Raw genomic sequence first — 18459 nt, forward strand, 5'->3', positions numbered from 1 at the left:
ATGCATGTTCACTGCAATGTCCTCAGTCTATTCAGTATGGCGTTGATGAACACACTTGTCCCCTGAATGTATTTATTCTGCATCACTAACGGCGCCACCCTGCTGTTGAGCCAGAGAACTGCACTTTCTTCACTGCTGACCCAGGAAGACTGCAGGTGCCCCATAAACCAGAAGGCACCTGGGTGTGCAGGGCACTGATGCCTAATGTGATGATGCTGCCAACAAAAACATTCCTTCTCTGGGCAAGGTAAAGCCAGTTATACTTCACCCCTTGAGACTTCCAGCTACAGTCGGCAATAGTGTGGTCTGTATTTGATCCAAAGTGTGGGGGCATCTCCGCACATTTTTGACTGTTTATTTTTTATTGTGGTTGAAAGTGCAGCTTTGTATTTCACACAGAGATCTTTCTCTATATGTAACCCTTGGGATGCACACAACTTGACATGGTTCTTTTTGCTGGGTTCTTAATTCACTTTCCTCTGTCATAAATTTTCCAAAGACAGATAGAGCAATTCCAAGTATTATAAAGCATTATCATTGCTATTCTTTATTGCGATATGATGTGTCTGCATGTGTTGTTGTATGTGCATATGTATTCGCACAGTGGAATATTCAGTGTGAATTCAGATCTGACACAGTTTATGAGCCCAGTAGGGATCAAAGGTGCCCTATCAGACGAAAATGTACTCTGGTAGGCACTGGAAGTTTTATAGCTGTATCTGCATGCGGGAATGTGTGTGAACATGTGTACAATGCATGTATGTGTATGCATGCCCACAAATAGCATGCATTTTCATGCTAGGGGAAATCGTCAAATCGTCACAAGGTTTTCTTTTCTTGTTGAAGTATTGTGTGGTGCAGAGAGCCAGCCAAGGGAGCTCTCTCACAGTTTCATAATCTTCTCTTGTGATAATACAATTATGCGTGACAGTAAAATTTTACAAGAGGGTGGACTGGCTTCCTCGCTGAGAACAGAGTTTCACACTTCAGATTAAACATTAAACCCAAACGCCATCCCTCACGAAGGAGGGAGGGAGGGAGAGAGGGAGGAGTTGCAGAGGGCAGATAAAACACTCTTTAAATCCCACTCTGCACTGCAGCTCACGCCTCTAAGCAGCCTCTCCACTCCAAGCACCTGGGACTAAGGATATGAAAGAGAACACAGGTAACACTGTCAGTGCTGCTATCTTTTTAAGATCTCTCAATCTTAAAAATGTAATTCCAGAATATCATGCAGTGGTTGAATATGTGTATTGTGGGTACTATAGTGTATGCTATATACATATATGAAATATACATATCATTTCATTTGATACAGTTTTATAGCTAACATTTTGCATTGATTATCCCATGTTGACATGATTTTGGTTTTCGGAATGTCAGAGAGAGGAAGTTCTTTGAGAGGATACACCTTGCCTTGTGTTCCCCTTCCACCTGACAGACCAGGTCCCCTCTGTCCCTCATCCTGAGATGTGTTTATTTTTTTATGGCTTTTAAGCAAACAAAAGACCAACTTTTACCTTTATCCAGTCTCAACTGGAAACAGAAAAACTGCTGAAGAGTAGAACTTTGACTGTGAGAGACTCATGCCAATGGTCATGTCAAACTCCAGAATACATCTTTAAAACACTCTGTTCATATCAGCTGTGGTCTGGAAGTAAGGAATGTATGACAGGGATGGAAGAGGAGTGAAGGGAGTAAGGAATGGGGGACGGATGGACCTGGGGTGAAGGAGGAAGAGAGTGAGGAAGGGAGGAATGGGAAAAGGAGGGAACATAGGGATGGATAGAGAATGGAAAGGGGGAAAAGGGGAATGAGATGGAGGGAGGAATAGAAGGAAGGAAAGAATTGAAGGAATGAGGAATGGAGGGAGGAATGGAAGGAGAAAATGGAAGGAAAATGAGGACTGAATATTTTTGAAATCCTATAGTATCCTTCATTATTTTAGTTTTTTTTATTTGAGTTTACATTGTGGTCTTGAAAGTGTGTCCTGTCTGAAAGGCTCAATGTGTCCTTGCTAAACACTGATTTCCAATCTAAGTCTATCTGTTGTAATATTGTTGTGTTCCTACAGTATGGTGTTGTGCAGTTCTGTACATGCTGCTTTACTTCTTGTACTACTGTTGTTATCTTTTATAAAGTTCAAAACAAAACATGGAATAGCTTTTTATTTCTGGATTGACCACATTTACTTGTACTGCTACTTAAATACATTTAATATCAGGTATTTTAAGTAATATTTAAACTGGTGAATTTTGGTTCAGTTTCACTTGAATCATTTTCCAGTATAGTATCTTTACTTTTACATAAGTAAGGCTTTTGGGTACTTTTTCCAACACTGCATATTTCCTAGTGACTGTATTAAGATAACATTTATCTCAGAATTAGTCGTTTTTTCCACTGCTTTTCAAACACAGAGAATACAATGCTTCAACAAAATAAAATCTACTCAAACATTGACATTAAGCTGATATCTCTTCTGTACACTTAGCTACTCATACAATCTCAGCTTTACTTTTGTTGGTTCCAGACAGCTGTCTGTTTTCAGGCTTTCTGTTGGGAACAGTTTAAACCGTACTTCAGCTATGGGAAAATAAAAAAGCATCAGATTTCTTACAAATCTTCATTAGGTTGATCACATTCAATTAACTGACAATGACAGTACAAGGTGGGTGTCTAGGACCAAGGTTGGGGGAAGATATACTGTATGTTTTAAATCATTTTTTATCCCAGATTTTTCTATATTCCTCCAATATAGACCACCTACTTGTATTAGTTGGGCTGTTTGTTTGTTTCATTGCTGCAACACCAAATGTGGGAGACAAAGCAGCCAATCACATGCTCTCCTCCAAAATGCATTCTGTCGGCTGCTGCTCTGCAGCCCGCCAGCTGAACTGTGCTGCAAATGTCGAATTAGAGCACTCCATACACAGGTGGTGCAGGTTACCTGCAGGTGGCCAGTGAACCAGAGTCTGTCTAGTCCGATGAGTGAGAGACAATCACACTGACTGAATCCCGCCTTCTCTGCTGAGGTGGAATGCCCAGGGTTCAGGAAGTAAAAGTCTTACCATGTGTTTCTCTCGCTCAGCCAGCTGATTTCACTCTCTCGCTCAGCCAGCTGATTTCACGAATTAGTTCTACCTCCTGGCTGAACAACTGTGCTAATTAGCAAATCCAGGTGATTGGAACAAAATGATGTGGAGGACTTTTACTTTCTGAAACGAAATTTTCCACCTCTGCCTCCCGGTATGACGCTACATCCTTTGCACTCCTTGTCTAGGAGGTACTAGTACATAACAAAAGGTTCTAGTGCTGCCTGTGCTGTTATGCCATCTATGGATATTCTCTGTATTCTTTTATAAATGTCCACGATGAGGCAGTGAATCAGGACACTAAGCTCCAGCAAAGTCAGATGCAGAGCTTTACTTGAGAGCACAGCGAGCTGAATATCTGGTCAGTGTATGAAATATCTGTGGCACCCTTAGTGCTGTTTGCAGAGTTCCACAGTTTCTAAGCAGAGGGGGTAGACGGAAAGGCTCAGATGTTGGTTTCGTGATTGCGGCCAGCACATCTCCCATTGGGGTTGTAACATTTATAGCACGGATAAGTAAACAGCCTGCTGTGTGTAAGTTTTAATCATGGCTTTGTTGACTCACGCATCGGTTTGAAACATCCTGCCTCACAATTGAGAGAATGATGTCACTGGACATATAGTTAACATAGATGCACAGGTGCTGACCACTTTCCTGCGATGAAGAGTAGCATTCCTCAAACACTTTTATTAGACACAGTGATGGCATCAGACGGATATTCTGGCATGGTGAGTTGATCTCGAAAAATAGTCAGCAGGTTTTTAAAAAAAATTAATCACAAGAAGTCATTTTATTTCTATGGTGAGAACAAATTAATTATTTAGAACTGTATTCACACTTAGGCCTTATTCAGAAGGGATTAGTTTTACCCAAGGATGTCCTGTAATTGGAAATATTACCTATTACTGTGATTTTAATCCTGTCAGAACCTGTCATGTTGGTAATTTTTAAATTTCCCAGACTGAATTATTAATATTTTTTTTGGAGAGGGTAGTAGGTAACTGAGGTCCTCTGGTAATAGTAGTCCTGTGTGAATAGACATTTCAGTAATTTTAGAATGTGATTTATTTTTCCGCACCTTTCTCCACGTGTGGCATGACAATGGTCTCTGTAGCGGAGATTCTTTTGGAGTTGTCTTTTTGGAAGCCATGTCATTTCTAGTCTGGTGCCGTGAAATGTGCCACGCTTTTTAGCTCCCGGAAGTTGCAATATATAACATCCGGGTCAGGGGTGGGGTGGGGTTATTGTGCATTTTTTAAACCTGTGAGAACACTGCTGGAATCACCTACGTAATAACTAGAAAATACATTACAGGACCTCCTTGGGTAAAACATAAAATCCCATCGGAATACAGAGAGGTGTTTTAGGCTACAACTGTACATCTCTCATAAAATCACACCACTATATATTTGTCTAGTTTCATTCATAGGACAACTCCAAAAAAAAAAAAACTATAAAGAGATGTCTCACCATATGTATCAAGTATTCAGCACATCAGATTCTGAGACTTCACACCTGACCCTGTTATGGCTTTACTTCTACCTTGAGCTTTCCATTAGAATGCATGACGAAACATTAAAGGGAAAGAGTGGCTCCATTCTTCAGATAACTTGGTCACTTCAAAAATAATCTTGTTGAGAAGGATATTGTGATCATAACAGGGTGAGGTTATAACAGGGTTAATGTTGATACTGTATTAAAGTTCTTTTGAATTTGGGCCAAATTTGGGAATCTGTGTTTATTTATATGGATAGAATTTACAGTTTTATTACAAACATTTGTTTCATTTGTCTGACCAGTGACAGATGCTGATATTTAAAATGTATCATGTTAGGTCTGAAGAAAAGCTATTTCAGGCTCTTATAATTGATATAATTGTTGATAGTTGGAACAGTCTACCTTTTGACTGGATAGGCTATTATGAAAAAATGTATGCTGTACAAGCACGTGTCAGAGTACAGCTGCACCAAATGACCTCTGCCTGTACAGAAACCGCATGAATTATTGCACTTTGGAATCGACTTGATTATTACCAAGATATTGTACGGTCTACACATACTCCCCAGTATTTGTCTATATATACACCCAAATATTTGCAAGAAGTAACCTAACCTAATTCTATTTGAATCTATTTGGTATTAGGCATCCTATAAGGCTCTCACGTTGTAGCTTTTTAACTTTACTCTAGAAAGTGATTGTGAAACAGTCTTATCTGTTTTGGTACTTTTAGATATCCTTGTAATTTTGCACTACGTGTTGTTTGCCTGTTGTCTGTGAATGTTTCTTTGGACAAAATAATCTTCCAGATAAGTACATTTCATTGTAATACAGTTTATGTAATAATAATAATAATCATCATCATCATCATAATCATAATCATAATCATAATCATAATCATAATCATAATCATAATAATAATCATAATATTAATTGTGTTTTTGCTGTTATGCTTGGATGCATGTTGTGCTCATCTTGCTCATTTTAAACAAACAATACAAAAAACAAACAAAAAAAGGCTTTAAAAGACTCCAGGAGACACTGAGGAGTGCAGTGCCCTCAGAGCAACACTACCTCCTTTTCTCATTTTCCCTTATTTCCCCTGACTTCCCAGATCTCCCAAACAGGTTTTCAGGTCATGTTCTTCTGTACATTCCCCCGAGCGAATAAATGAAATGGAGCACACTTGCCAGCTTTCGGTGTGACGCAAACCTGTCTAACCTGTTTTCTCACGTTACTCTTACTGCAGGATATGGGGATATCATGGAGCTAACAGAGTAAGTCACTATATGGTTCTTACTTTTAAAGCTCTCTATTCGGCATCAGACTCCCTTCTTCTCACAAGTCTCTCAAAGGTACTTGCATTCCAGCCAATCATGGGCGAAGTTCTGGCGAAGTCTCTCCCCTGGAGTTTGTGAGATTGCCTTGCGTTTTTCTTTGCGCTGATAAGACTTCACATGGCCTGACAAGTGCTCGTCTCTCTCGCTTGTCATAGAGAAAAACATTGCGTCACTCCCAGGCATATCCTCATGAAAATGTAGCTTTTCATCCAAGGTTAAGTCCGAACGCGAAAGAACATAACGTTAAAAATAAGTCAAAACAAACTTCTGTCAGTTATTGACATGTTCCTACATTTCATTTCCTATAGATTGTAGACATATATTGTAATGCTGAAAATTGTACAATATATCAGATCTCTAAACAGTTGTGAAATATATTTAAACTCTTTAAGTCCCAAATTAGAACTTGTTTTTTTAATTCTCCTTGACAGGAAATTCACTTTCAATCCAAAAGAGGGGATTGACAATCCAGCTCTGGTCATCTCAGATGATACAGGTTCGGCTCCCTCTCTCTCTTTTTCACTTCCTCTTGAAGATGTTGAGGAATGCATGAAAAGCAGCCATTGTTTTTGATTTAATCCCTTTAAAATATGCTATCAATTGATAGTAATCGGTTTTGTTTTTCCTTACTAACGTGCCGGGGACCCGAAGTATATTTTTCTATTTATTATATATATATATTTGTTTTTATGTATATTTTTCAAATCACAGGCGTGATTGTTTTTGTTTTGTTTCTGAAAAAAGCCCAGTTGCTATCTTTTGGAAGCATAGTCTTTTCTAACATAACTAAATCAATGATGCATTAGTATTCAGTTCAGTCTTGGGTTTCCTTTCTTGAAGCTGTTCAAATTGAAAGAGGATCTTTTACAAGGACACTGCAGCAGTGTTTTTTTCCCTAACAAATTGAGGCAGCACACCAGCTCTTGTGTGTGTGCCCATCCTGTAATGAAATGCTGATGTGCCCCTGCCCCTCCCCCTCCCCCTCCCCCACCCACAGCACCTGCTCCAGGGCTCGAGGTACGTTTGTGTGTGCTTAAACGCAAGGAGGGAGAGAGTTTTGGGTTCCACCTGCGCATTGAGAGGGGCTGCCGAGGTCATGTGATCAGGCAGGTGGAGCCGTGGGGCTTGGCCGAGCGTGCAGGGCTGAGGGACGGCGACCGACTGCTAGAGGTCAACGAGAACTTTGTAGATGAGCTCGAGCACATACAGGTGAGCGAGAAACCCCCTGGGTCTGTCTCTGTTCACTGCACCTGAATCTGTGCTCTGCGCCTGATCTGTGCTCAGTGCCAGTGTCTGATCTGTGCTCAGTGCCTGTGTCTGATCTGTGCTCAGTGCCAGTGTCTGATCTGTGCTCAGTGCCAGCGTCTGATCTGTGCTCAGTGCCTGGGTCTGATCTGTGCTCAGTGCCAGTGTCTGATCTGTGCTCAGTGCCAGTGTCTGATCTGTGCTCAGTGCCTGTGTCTGATCTGTGCTCAGTGCCAGTGTCTGATCTGTGCTCAGTGCCTGTGTCTGATCTGTGCTCAGTGCCTGTGTCTGATCTGTGCTCAGTGCCAGTGTCTGATCTGTGCTCAGTGCCAGTGTCTGATCTGTGCTCAGTGCCTGTGTCTGATCTGTGCTCAGTGCCTGTGTCTGATCTGTGCTCAGTGTATGCTGCTGTCCCTGTCTCTGTGTCTCAGGTTGCTCAGAAAATCCAGGTGGGGGGGCCTCAGCTGTGTCTGCTGGTGCTGGGAGGAGATGAGTATGACCAGGCCGTGTCAGAGGGCCTGGATCTCCGGGCCCTGGCCAGGGGCCAACGCGGGCAGGACTGCGCCCGACCCCGGCTTTGCCACATCACCAGGGACCCCGGAACTGGCATGGGCTTCAGCATCATTACTGTCGAGGGTACGAGGCTAGGGTGCCAACTCATTAACTCAGTAACGCAGCTACTTATACCATACACAGGCAGTGCCTAACTGCACGTGGCATAACCCTGGAACAGAGAGCCACACTCACTGATCATACAGAGATGGCATCTCTGTCTGCCTGTATGAGCTGTGTCAATTAGTGCTGCATAGTATGCACTCTCTTTACCTGAGGGAGGGCATTGCAGAGATGGTATGGGCCTAAAATCGCAAGTGCAAATTCCTAATTTATTTGTTAAAAAATAGTTTGCCCCACCCGGAGTGAATTCTCTCTGTCCATAGACCGATATAGTGTGAACACATCCTTTCATCTAATGCTGTCACTATCTGTATGATTCATACATTTCTTCTGCTTAAACTAAAATTTAACTGACAAGTTTCTCTGTAACATACTTATTGTGCCCCTTTCGGGATTCCTCTGATTATAGCTTTGTGTTAAATTAAAAAGCTCAGCTGTTGATTGGTTCATGGCATGTGCTGATGCTGAATGGGTGTGGTTTTCAGGAGAGAAAGGCAAGTACTCTGTGAGCACAGTGGCCGGGGGTCCTGCAGAGCGAGCAGGGGTCAGGAGGGGGGACCACCTTGTGTGGATCAACGGTGCCATAGCATCAGAACTCACACAGTCTGCAATCAACAAGATGGTAGGCCGAAACCGCTGGGACTCCCTCAGTGTGTTCAGCGCCCGACTCTAAACGAGTGTCATTAATGAGTCAATGAATAAATCATTTATAAATGAGTAATACATCAGTTCATTCATTCATAACTTAATTTCTTTATCTAGCTACAACCCTCCAGTTACAAGCCGAGTTCGTTAAGCATTCACCTTACCCCTGCCCCAACATGTCCCCCTCAGGTGAAGAGGTGTGGAAACCATTTGACCGTGCTGGTGATTGACAGCGAGAGCGAGAGGAGCTACGCCCGTCGGCGGATGCCCATCCTGCCAGCCATGGCTGGAGCCCACAACCTGCCGCACTGCCCCCTGAGGCTCCACCTGCAGCAGGGGCCTGACGGGTATGGCTTCCTGCTCAGACAAGAGAAGTCAGCTTCGGGGCGAATCGGTGAGTAACACACACGCACGCAATTGCACAAACACACATTGATACACACTGCATTTTTGCACACACAGAGAAGACACGTCAGGTCTACACACAAGCACACGCACAAACTCACACGCTGCCTGCGTGTCCAGACCACAGGCTGCGTGAAATAGACTCCGGCAGCCCGGCGGAGCTGGTGGGGATGCAGGATGGGGACGCGCTATTGGCCGTGAACGGGGAGGTGGTGGAGAGCATGGAGCACGATGACATCGTCCACAGAATCCGGCAGAGTGGGCAACAGGTCACCCTCACCGTCATCCATGCTCAGGGAAGGAACTTCTTCACTCAGGTGGGCGGCTAGATGGGAGGGGGGCAATGGGGAGAAGTCATATTCAGTACACAACCCAGATCTGAGATCTGATAAATATATACGCAACATCCTTATGGGTTAAGCAGCAGGAAAGCAAAGCTAGCAACATCTTGGCTTTGAAACTTCATTAAGCAGTATATTCGCACCAATAATTATTTGGTTGTTTGATTTCTGCCATAGAGCTTAGGACAGTTTGGGTTCTGCATCACCTTGGAATAACAACATTCTCATCTCATTCAGATTGACAAGCAAAGGAAGCCTTAAATGGCCTTAAACCTATATGCTGTACTATGCCTTATAATTTAGTGGGCATGAATACTGAAAAGCAAGGAATTGCTTTCTTTTTCGAGAAATGAGCATATACATTCCACCACTTTCAAATCAAGTTTATTTATATTCACAAAACGTTTGTCACAATATGCTTTACAGCAGACCTTGGCTCATTTTGCTCTGACACCAATGCAATATTATTTAAGAAAAAAAGGGCATTGCAGCCAGTTAAGTGAGGTAAACGTGTTTAGGAGACAGGAAATGATTTATTGAAGAAAATCAGGTGTTACAAACAAAACTGTCATTGTGACATCAACCTTTGTTCTTAGTTATTAAGCAGATGATTAGCTTTCAGTGTAGATAAGGGCTACGACTAAAGGTAAGGAACAATGTATTGCATTCTAAATGAAAAGTCAATTGCACGTTGGTACTAGACACATATTATGCAACACTGTCATCTTTGGTAAAGTACGTTGTGAGAGGTTCATTTGTATTTTTCTCCTTTTCAAGTTGGGGCTGTCTCCTCTACTTTATCACGTGCATGAAAAAGAACAGACGAATACAACAGTGCCCTCTGCTGGTTCACCAAAGGAAGAACAGGCTGACTTACCCTGTCCACGCCTGTGCGTCTTTGAAAGAGGGCCCACTGGGTTTGGCTTCCACTTGGGCTGCTTTGAGCAAGAGCCAGGAACCTTCATAGGCCAGGTGCTGCTCCTAGACTTTGGGTGTCCTGTTTCAACACACTATACCAGTCACAAGTACTTAGCACTCAATAATCGCATTCTCCATTTGCAAGATAGGGAATCAGCTGTAATCTTTGATCTTTGAGAAGGAAAAAGTATTATTCACATGTATGAAATGTCCATATATGCATCTGCACAGTGTTATCACACCTCCAACTTACGGCCAAAAATAAGAAATAGCTATGCATAGTTTAAGAAGTCATCTACTTTATTTACACGCAAGTAAAATGCTTCTTATCCATGTTAATATATACAAAGTATTTGGCCTGTACCGCTAGGAAGCAGTCATTGAGGAAGTGCTAGCATGCTGAAGGTGTAAGACAGAGTTTAATGATGAAGTTTAACATCCTGTCCTCTAGGTGGCGGAAGGGGGACCAGGACAGAATGCTGGTCTCTTTCAAGGTGATGTAGTGGTGGAAGTAAATGGACAGAATGTGGAGGAGGAATTTCTGGAGGATGTGGTCCTTATGGTGAAGGAAGGAGGGAGGTCTCTTAGTATGCTGGTGGTGGACAGGCCTGGGTACAAGAGGCTGAAACAGACTGGCACACCCATTACTCCAAGCCTCATTCCACATTTTATTAAGGTAAAATATGCAACATGCACGCACAAATAGACACAAACATGCACACACAAACATGCGTACACAAACACATTCATGCTAATATGCAAGCAGGCAGACACACACACACACACACACACACACACTCACAGACTTGTCCTCTCACATATTTACATGAATTCAAGCCTCTGACTTTTAACCAGGCTCTGATCATTTCAGCGAACATTACAAGGCATTCCAACTTCAGAAAAGTCTATCGATAGCTAGATTCAGGATGGAACCAAAAAAGCGAACGATTTGTTCAGACACGTCTCGTTCATCCAGTGGAGTGGAGATAGCATGACAGATTAATTTAAACCATGAGTGCTAAACTGTTGCAACGCATTGTTCTGACAGCAAACACAACTAGATAATGTACCCAGTTACAAAAACTCAAAATAGTTGTTATTCTCAATCCCTGAAAGAGTTTTGATCATCGTTCATTTCGTACTGCCACACCCCACTCCTCCCACTTCCCACGCCCCTGAACGTAATTGGGTAAAGCAAGATGCTGTGACCAAACCAGAAACAAGCCATTCATACTTAAAAACCTACCAGTTAGTCTGAATAAGCAGTTCTACAAATGAGAGTGGGCTAAGATTCCTCTACAGCAACGTGAAAGACTGATATCAAATTATAGGAAGTGATTGGTTGCAGTTATTGCTGCTAAAGGCAGTGCAACCAGTTAGTAAGTTCAAATGGCTATTATTTTTTCACATGGGTGATATGGGTGTTTGATAATTTTTTTTTCAAAAATGTAAAAATGTGTTTTGTGTTTACTCAGGTTCCCTTCGTTGAAAAATTTGAAGCCATTCAGTGTGACAAATATACAATAATAGAGGACATCAAGAAGGGGCAAATACTTTTTCATGGCACTGTAAACATTTGCACACTCATTTAATAACTAGCTAATAGTACAGAATGGCCTTGTGTATATGCTTTAGCTGTATTCAGGTCAGAAATGAAGAAAAGGACAGCATAAAAAAGGTGTTTTCCAAAGAGAACACCTGGGGTGATAAATTGCACAACAACAGAGAATCGAAATTGGCCCACAGCTGCGTAAATACAGATCTTTAACTCAAAGTCAAATGTATTTTCAATGTTTACTGTTTCGTGCTGTAATGCTGATCATGTGGTCAAGTCAGCGGAAGTCTATTTCAAAACAAATAAAAATGTTGTTGCCTAGCAACCGGATAATTCCAACCCACATCCTCCTGCTGTTCACTTACCACAGCAAAAATTCTGCACTGCCATGATGTCCCCCTAGATGGGCAGAGAGGAGTTTCTGTCCCTGGTGCAGGCAAGCTGTACTCACAGAAGAAAGTCAAGCACACAGTTAATGCACATCAGCTTGAGAAACATTATCAGTACAATATTTAATTGTTAATGGATTTGATTAATATATTGTTTCCTCTTTTCTCTTCTAAGGATGAAAAAACCACAGATGTTTCTGTGATGTGACAAAACATCAGCGACCTCAAAATGAGCCGTTTTATTTAGAAAATTACAATGATGAAGTAAGCCACATTACTTGTTCATTTGGTGCTGAGAGAGAATGTTCCAGGGAATGCAACAGAAGACAAAGCACTGGTCATGACGCTGCCAGTCTTGCAGAAACTGCAAGAGACCCATTCTGAATGAATGCAAATTAAGGCACCTTTCCTGTGAGGGGAACAGGAACTGCACACCTTAAAGAGTTTTTTTTCGAGACAGTATAGTCTTATATGTGTGCTTGTGTATACTTACGTGCATGTGTATTTATGCTTGCGTGTATGCACCTGTATCTATGTGTGTGTGTGTGTGTGTGTGTGTGTGTGCGCATGTGTTCGTGTGAGATCTTGTGTCATACTGCTGGACACCAAATGAAAGACAGCAACCCGCTAGCTACCTTCTTAATCCTGCACAGAACCTATGCCATGGCATTTCAGCCACCATCTGAGCCTTACAGTCCACAGAGACACTGCTGAAGCTCCTGAATTATACCTTGGACCCCCATGTATATGACATCCTACTGATGATCATGTGACAGAATATATGAGAATGCAAGAAAAAGAACCAAGGTACAAAAACAAGAAACAAGCAGCAAATTATTTCACAGTTCAAACTCTTAAGAACCCAAGTAAAGCCAGACTTAGCACACATTTATAAAATTAATAAATACCATATGAAGCAACAGCATTTGTGAATGATCTAACTCATTAATGACCAGTGTTAATGATACATTAAAAACAAGCAGTATGCTATATATATAATCACAAAAGAATTGTCTTCTTTATCTGTATTTATTCACAATGTGACATGTCATCTATGTTGATTCAGATGTACTGGATAAATATAATATATGCAAATAAAATATATTTAATACATTTTTATTCCATTTGTTTATATAATGATTTAATTTATAATGATTTTTTTTTTCAATGAAATACAGTTTTGTTGTTGAAATGCTTTTAGGAATGTAAAAGAAGCAAGATAGTATATACTTTTTGGGTCATCTGAATGATTATTTGAAAAACAGTAGGCAACACGTAGATTCCATATCATATCGAAAGTACACAGTAACATGTTGGCTTGACTGCAAAGCGACCAATTTTTATCAGGAATAACATCATAAACAACAGCAACAACAACAAGAAACTGCCCATAATACATTCAAATTGAATTCATATAGACTTGACTAAAATTAAAATGAACTTAAAGTGCTCCAGTCAATGGAATTTTTCAATGCTCAATTTAGAAAATGTTTTAATGTTAGGAATAATTTCGGAACATTGAGAGGTATTGGACTGCTCTGATTCTATGGCCTTAGAGAGTCTGTCCCGGTCTTAGGGAGTGGAGTTGCACCAGACTTTTATTTTTCTAAAGTTCCCATGGCATCTTTACTTGGCACTCAGTCATAAAAAATGGGCTGGGATTATGTCCCTGAAATATGAGAACATGAGCTCTTTTTGCATTGTTATGGTCTGAGCAAATGTCATGGAAACAAGTAGTTTCAAGACTTAGTAGTTCCTGTAGGCTCTTTCAGCTAACGAAACACTATTGATTACCAAAACCAAAATGTTTACTTATAGACCTAGATGTCTCTTTGTCTCAAATACTGAAGTCAATCTGGTAATGCAAGTTCACATTTAAATGTGAAAATGTCTGTCACTCAGTCAAGAGAGACAGGGAAAGGGTACTTAGAGATAAGTGCTCAAAACAAAACACAAAACAAGGAATTAATTTGTAAGCTATGTAACTTAGGCATGAGGGCCTTAATAAAACATAAAACTAAGATGATGCAAGACCAGCCTGCAGTAGGCTGTCAAACTTCCTACCATCTGCTCTGTGCACGCCTAACTAAATCAAACCAAATCCTAAAAAAGGCACCACTGCCCTTTATAGTCTATATCAAGGGGTTTCAACTTCTGCTGATTCAGGGATCCCCACTCAGGCTAAAAGGCATCCAAAGGACCCACCATCATAGTTATATTTTTAAGAAATATCATATTTTCAAATATTTTCCCAAATCTATTATATTGTCATTATATCAAGTCTGACTAGAGACACCCTACAGTACCTCCAAGGAACCCCAAGGGTCTATGGACCCTAAGTTGAAAACACAGGGTCTATATTATACATTAAGCCAAAACTACAAACAAGAAGGAGCAATGAAATTGAGCATTAAGCATGAGCAAACTTGACACCATAGAAGCACAAACCATCAACCTACCCCCCACCATGGCCAACACAGCATTTTAAAAACTATTCACGTAAGTGCAAAAGAGGCTCACCTGATCATGACACCATAAGACAATGCACATGCATGATATCCATAACAGTATTTACGGCAAGTCATAGGTAACTGTACTGAAATGCCTGTATAGTCGCTACTTGTGATTCTTATTTATGAGTTATGAGTTAGTAGCTGCATCTGTGCGTTTTCACCTTGTACAAATATTCAATTTTTATAACATTAATGGATTAATTACATCAGATTAGGTAAAAGCCTCAACCATCAGGGTTTGCTTGCTCTGTGGAGCCTTCATCAACTCTTAGGCACTGAGGAAAAGCACTGCTGAGCAGATGAGGGACAAAAGGATGAGAATGGAGTAGTGTTTTTTTGGCAGGAATGTGGCATAACACTGTAGAACATCTGTACACTGTACACACTGAACACTGTACAAACCTAACATTTTCTGATGGGTGCAGAGAGGAGTTCCCCTATTGGCTAATAGAAACAACTTAGTTTCCCAGGACTCTCATCAAGTGATGTTAATAGTGATTTGGGGCTTCAATGTGCTGCACAGGCTGCTTCTAGCTAAGATTCAGCTTCCGCTCTTGTGTGAAATTAAATTAGATTGATGTACGCTTTATGTTCTATTGGGGAAATGGCTATGGTCCGGAGAAACTCACAAAGTTAATATGTTAATTCATAAATAGTTTTTAGATGCTAGTCGCTAGTTAAATGTCACGACTGTGACAGAAATGCCAGCCAACTGGGTCTCTAAAGCTTAGCTTCTATCACTGTTCATTGAGCTCTATCGAGGTCGAAACCACTCTGTCTAGCATTAGTTGACCACATTGAAGCCTTAGATTGTATTTTCTCATACAGATGTCCCTTATATCGTAGATATAAATAATAAAAACTAGACACACTCAGATTTTTAAAACGGATTTGTAGATGAGTGTTAATCATAAAGTGAAATACTCAAAGAGCGACAGTTGTGTGGGCAGTTGGATTGTTTTTAACTCAGGCAGTTCACTAGATAACACATTGTGTGGGTCCTGTGTAGCGGAGGTGACATTCAGTCGAGGCAGGCTGGACAAGACGATCTGGGGTTGAAAAAAATAATCTAGAAAACATGGCACAAGCAGTACAGAAATTGGTGGCTAAGGCTCCACAATTAGTCGGCGGTAAGTCTTACCTTTTCGAAATAAAAAATAGTCTAAGTCCAGAACCGTGAGATGTCTGCGGTTAGTGTTAGCGTTTGAATTGAATGGCGTAGCAAGCTTGCTAGCTAACTTAACTACAGTTAGCTAGGTCGGTTTAGACTTTACATTTAAATTATCTAGCAGTTTAGTCGGAATGGCAACGATTTTGTGGATTGAAACACTTATTTTTTGGCTTCAGGAAGCTCAGTGCGTGAATGCACAAATTATTCGAATGCACCTTACTTGGCTAGTTATTGGACAAGAATTACATGGTCTCGAAGTAGTTAGCTTGATTGCTAACTTTTGCATGACCGTGAACGGATACAGCATACAATACTAATTTATTTTATAGCCAGCTAGCTAGCTAGCTATGTGTTTGCATTAGATATCGCTGTCGTTGATTACGGCTCATTTGGCATTTTCCGTGGGCTTAATGAACTATTACATAACCTTTATTTAACATGTGTCCTTAGCCAATTATTTGGCTGCAGTATTTAAAGCAATTGCTCTTATCCAACAAAGTCATATTCTGTAAACACACGTGTAGCTTCCCTAATTAAAGGATGATATACCTACACGTGTAACGTTATACATGGGCTTCTATTGCAGCTGCAGTCTCCTACTCCAAACCCCGGCTAGCTACTTTCTGGCGCTATGCCCGCGTGGAGCTGGTGCCTCCTTCCCCAGCAGAGATTCCCAAGGCCGTTGAAAGTGCCTTGGGGATTGTCAAGAGCTTCCAAACAGGTCGCCTTGGTCAGACCACAGTTAGGGTGGGTGTGAAGTAAAATGCACAGTGGTATTCATGCTAGTTGGAAGCTTTGGTAGCAAGCTTTCACCTTTCCTAAAGTAAATGTTTTTATTATTTGTTAAACAAAATAAAATGTATTGATGATTAATTTCAAATAAGTGTTTCCATTCTGGTAGCTATGTGTTTTATTTGATGTTAATATTCAAATGAGAACATCTCTAGGTTTACTTTGTTTTTGCAATGGCAATTTATGTTGATGTGGTGCTTCCCAGGATGCTTTGAGGAACGGACTCGTCGCCACAGAAGTGCTGATGTGGTTCTACATCGGAGAGATCATTGGCAAAGGAGGCATCATTGGATACAATGTGTAGACTGTCCTAAATCATAGACTGTCCTGTGGTGTCTTTTTTCCCCTTGAGCACCTCTGTAAATGCTCTTTGCCTCCTGTTCCAAACATGTTTTGGGATCTAATAAATGTCTGTTGTTTAAAAGTAACACTGTGTTGTTTCAAATCTCCAGCATTTCCTGTGGGCTACACATACTGTATGTAAACAAGCTTGGCAGGGAAGACCACAGTTTCACTGTGATGCAGTGCTTTTGCAACTCTGTCCTGGGGATCCACTGTGTATGCAGGCTTTTTTCACAGATACTGTGTATATACAGACAGATGACATATTAAAGGAAAAACCTGAATAAATGAGTGGAGAAACAACATGTAGATGTACTGCCTGATACAATTAAGCAAGTATGCTCTGGCATGTATAAAAATGCTTGGCAGACCCAGTTGATCTAGATTTTGGATCAACATGGCAAGAGGAAAAGATCTAAGTGACTTTGAAAGAGGGTTCATTATGGGGGCACAGATGGCAGAAGCTTCAGTCACAAAGACTGCTCAACTGGCTAGTGTTTCAATAGGAACAGTGACTAAAATGAAATATGCATTTAAATCTATGGGCAAGACATTAGTAAATAGGGTCGGAAATTGTGGTTGAAAGTGCACATTTCAATGACCGTGATGCTTGTGCATTAGTGCAATATATAAGGAAAAACAGAATAGCAACTCTTCCTCAGGTGACTGAGAATGTCAATGCAGGATGTGCAATAACTTTGTATTGATTTGCTGTGACCCTTCCCTATAAAGAGACAAGTGGACCCAAACCATGCCAGGAAAATGCCCCCTACAGCATAATAGAGCCATCAGACAACCTCACTGTAGGGGTTTAGCATTGAGGCGTGTACCGTTCTCTTGGTGTATGGCACACATGCACTCGTGCTCTTGTCGAAAATATGAAGGATGACCTTCATATTAATTGGGTTATGTAGTATACTTTTTCTCCAGTGCCTATGGTTTTTGCACCACTGAACTCAAATATGCATTTGTCTTTGTAATGAGGGGTTTATGCACTGCAATCCTATAATATCCTTCTCTAAGTAGTCGTCCACAGACTGTTCTTGCTGACACGGTCTGATCACATCCTGCGTTGACATTCTCAGTCAACTGCGGAAAAGTTGTTCTACTGTTTTTCCTTATTGCACTAATGCACAAACATCATGGTCATTGAATGTGCTTTCAGCCACAATTTCCAACCCTTTTCACTGATGTCTTTCCAATAGATCTAAAGGCAGATGTCATTTTAGTCACTGTTCCTACTGAAACACTAGCCAGTTGTGCAGTCTTTGTGAGTGAAGCTCCTGCCACCCATGCTCCAATAATGAAACCTTTCATAGTCACAGATCTTTTCTAATTGCCATCTTGATCCAAAATCGAGGATTTTCAGTATAAGGAGGACAGTGTTCTCACCTGTCATAATTAGATAATTTTTCTGTCTGTCTAGAATTTTATCAGTTTAAATAATGTAATCTTTCTAAAGGAACCATTTTTCATAGCCATTTTAATAGAATAAAAAAATTGCCAGTACAGACACTGAATATTCCTCTCTTTAATTCT

The 18459-nt window shown here is 40.9% G+C and overlaps 2 protein-coding genes and 1 long non-coding RNA gene across 3 annotated transcripts; 2 read left to right on the plus strand and 1 right to left on the minus strand.

Moving 5' to 3' along the window:
• Positions 1-573: 573 nt before the first annotated feature.
• nherf4b (NHERF family PDZ scaffold protein 4b) lies at positions 574-12928 on the plus strand. Its single transcript, XM_064350929.1, has 11 exons — positions 574-1165; positions 5839-5866; positions 6361-6425; positions 6927-7138; positions 7606-7810; positions 8335-8471; positions 8684-8888; positions 9020-9216; positions 10018-10212; positions 10610-10834; positions 12278-12928. Exons 1-11 carry the CDS (start codon positions 1150-1152, stop codon positions 12308-12310), a joined length of 1518 nt encoding a protein of 505 aa, XP_064206999.1. The 5' UTR covers positions 574-1149; the 3' UTR covers positions 12311-12928.
• Positions 10441-16128, minus strand: LOC135263207 (uncharacterized). The gene is made up of 4 exons (XR_010332412.1): positions 15757-16128; positions 12381-12466; positions 12079-12154; positions 10441-10790 (listed from the first exon to the last, which is right to left on the minus strand). It is a non-coding gene; the product is annotated as an uncharacterized LOC135263207 (long non-coding RNA).
• Positions 15586-17006, plus strand: atp5l (ATP synthase, H+ transporting, mitochondrial F0 complex, subunit g). The gene is made up of 3 exons (XM_064350930.1): positions 15586-15745; positions 16373-16533; positions 16784-17006. Exons 1-3 carry the CDS (start codon positions 15694-15696, stop codon positions 16880-16882), a joined length of 312 nt encoding a protein of 103 aa, XP_064207000.1. The 5' UTR covers positions 15586-15693; the 3' UTR covers positions 16883-17006.
• Positions 17007-18459: the final 1453 nt, after the last annotated feature.

This window comes from Anguilla rostrata, chromosome 9, assembly GCF_018555375.3.
Source record: "Anguilla rostrata isolate EN2019 chromosome 9, ASM1855537v3, whole genome shotgun sequence".
Lineage (NCBI taxonomy): Eukaryota > Metazoa > Chordata > Actinopteri > Anguilliformes > Anguillidae > Anguilla > Anguilla rostrata.

Bases quoted from the DNA above. Each gene is read 5' to 3' on its own strand.
- nherf4b (XM_064350929.1), top strand. The intron at 5,867-6,360 runs GTAAGTCACTAT...TCTCCTTGACAG, and splicing joins GATATCATGGAGCTAACAGA to GAAATTCACTTTCAATCCAA. The intron at 10,213-10,609 runs GTGCTGCTCCTA...CCTGTCCTCTAG, and splicing joins CAGGAACCTTCATAGGCCAG to GTGGCGGAAGGGGGACCAGG.
- atp5l (XM_064350930.1), top strand. From the start codon at position 15,694: ATGGCACAAGCAGTACAGAAATTGGTGGCTAAGGCTCCACAATTAGTC. The intron at 15,746-16,372 runs GTAAGTCTTACC...CTTCTATTGCAG, and splicing joins GGCTCCACAATTAGTCGGCG to CTGCAGTCTCCTACTCCAAA. The intron at 16,534-16,783 runs GTGGGTGTGAAG...GGTGCTTCCCAG, and splicing joins TTGGTCAGACCACAGTTAGG to GATGCTTTGAGGAACGGACT.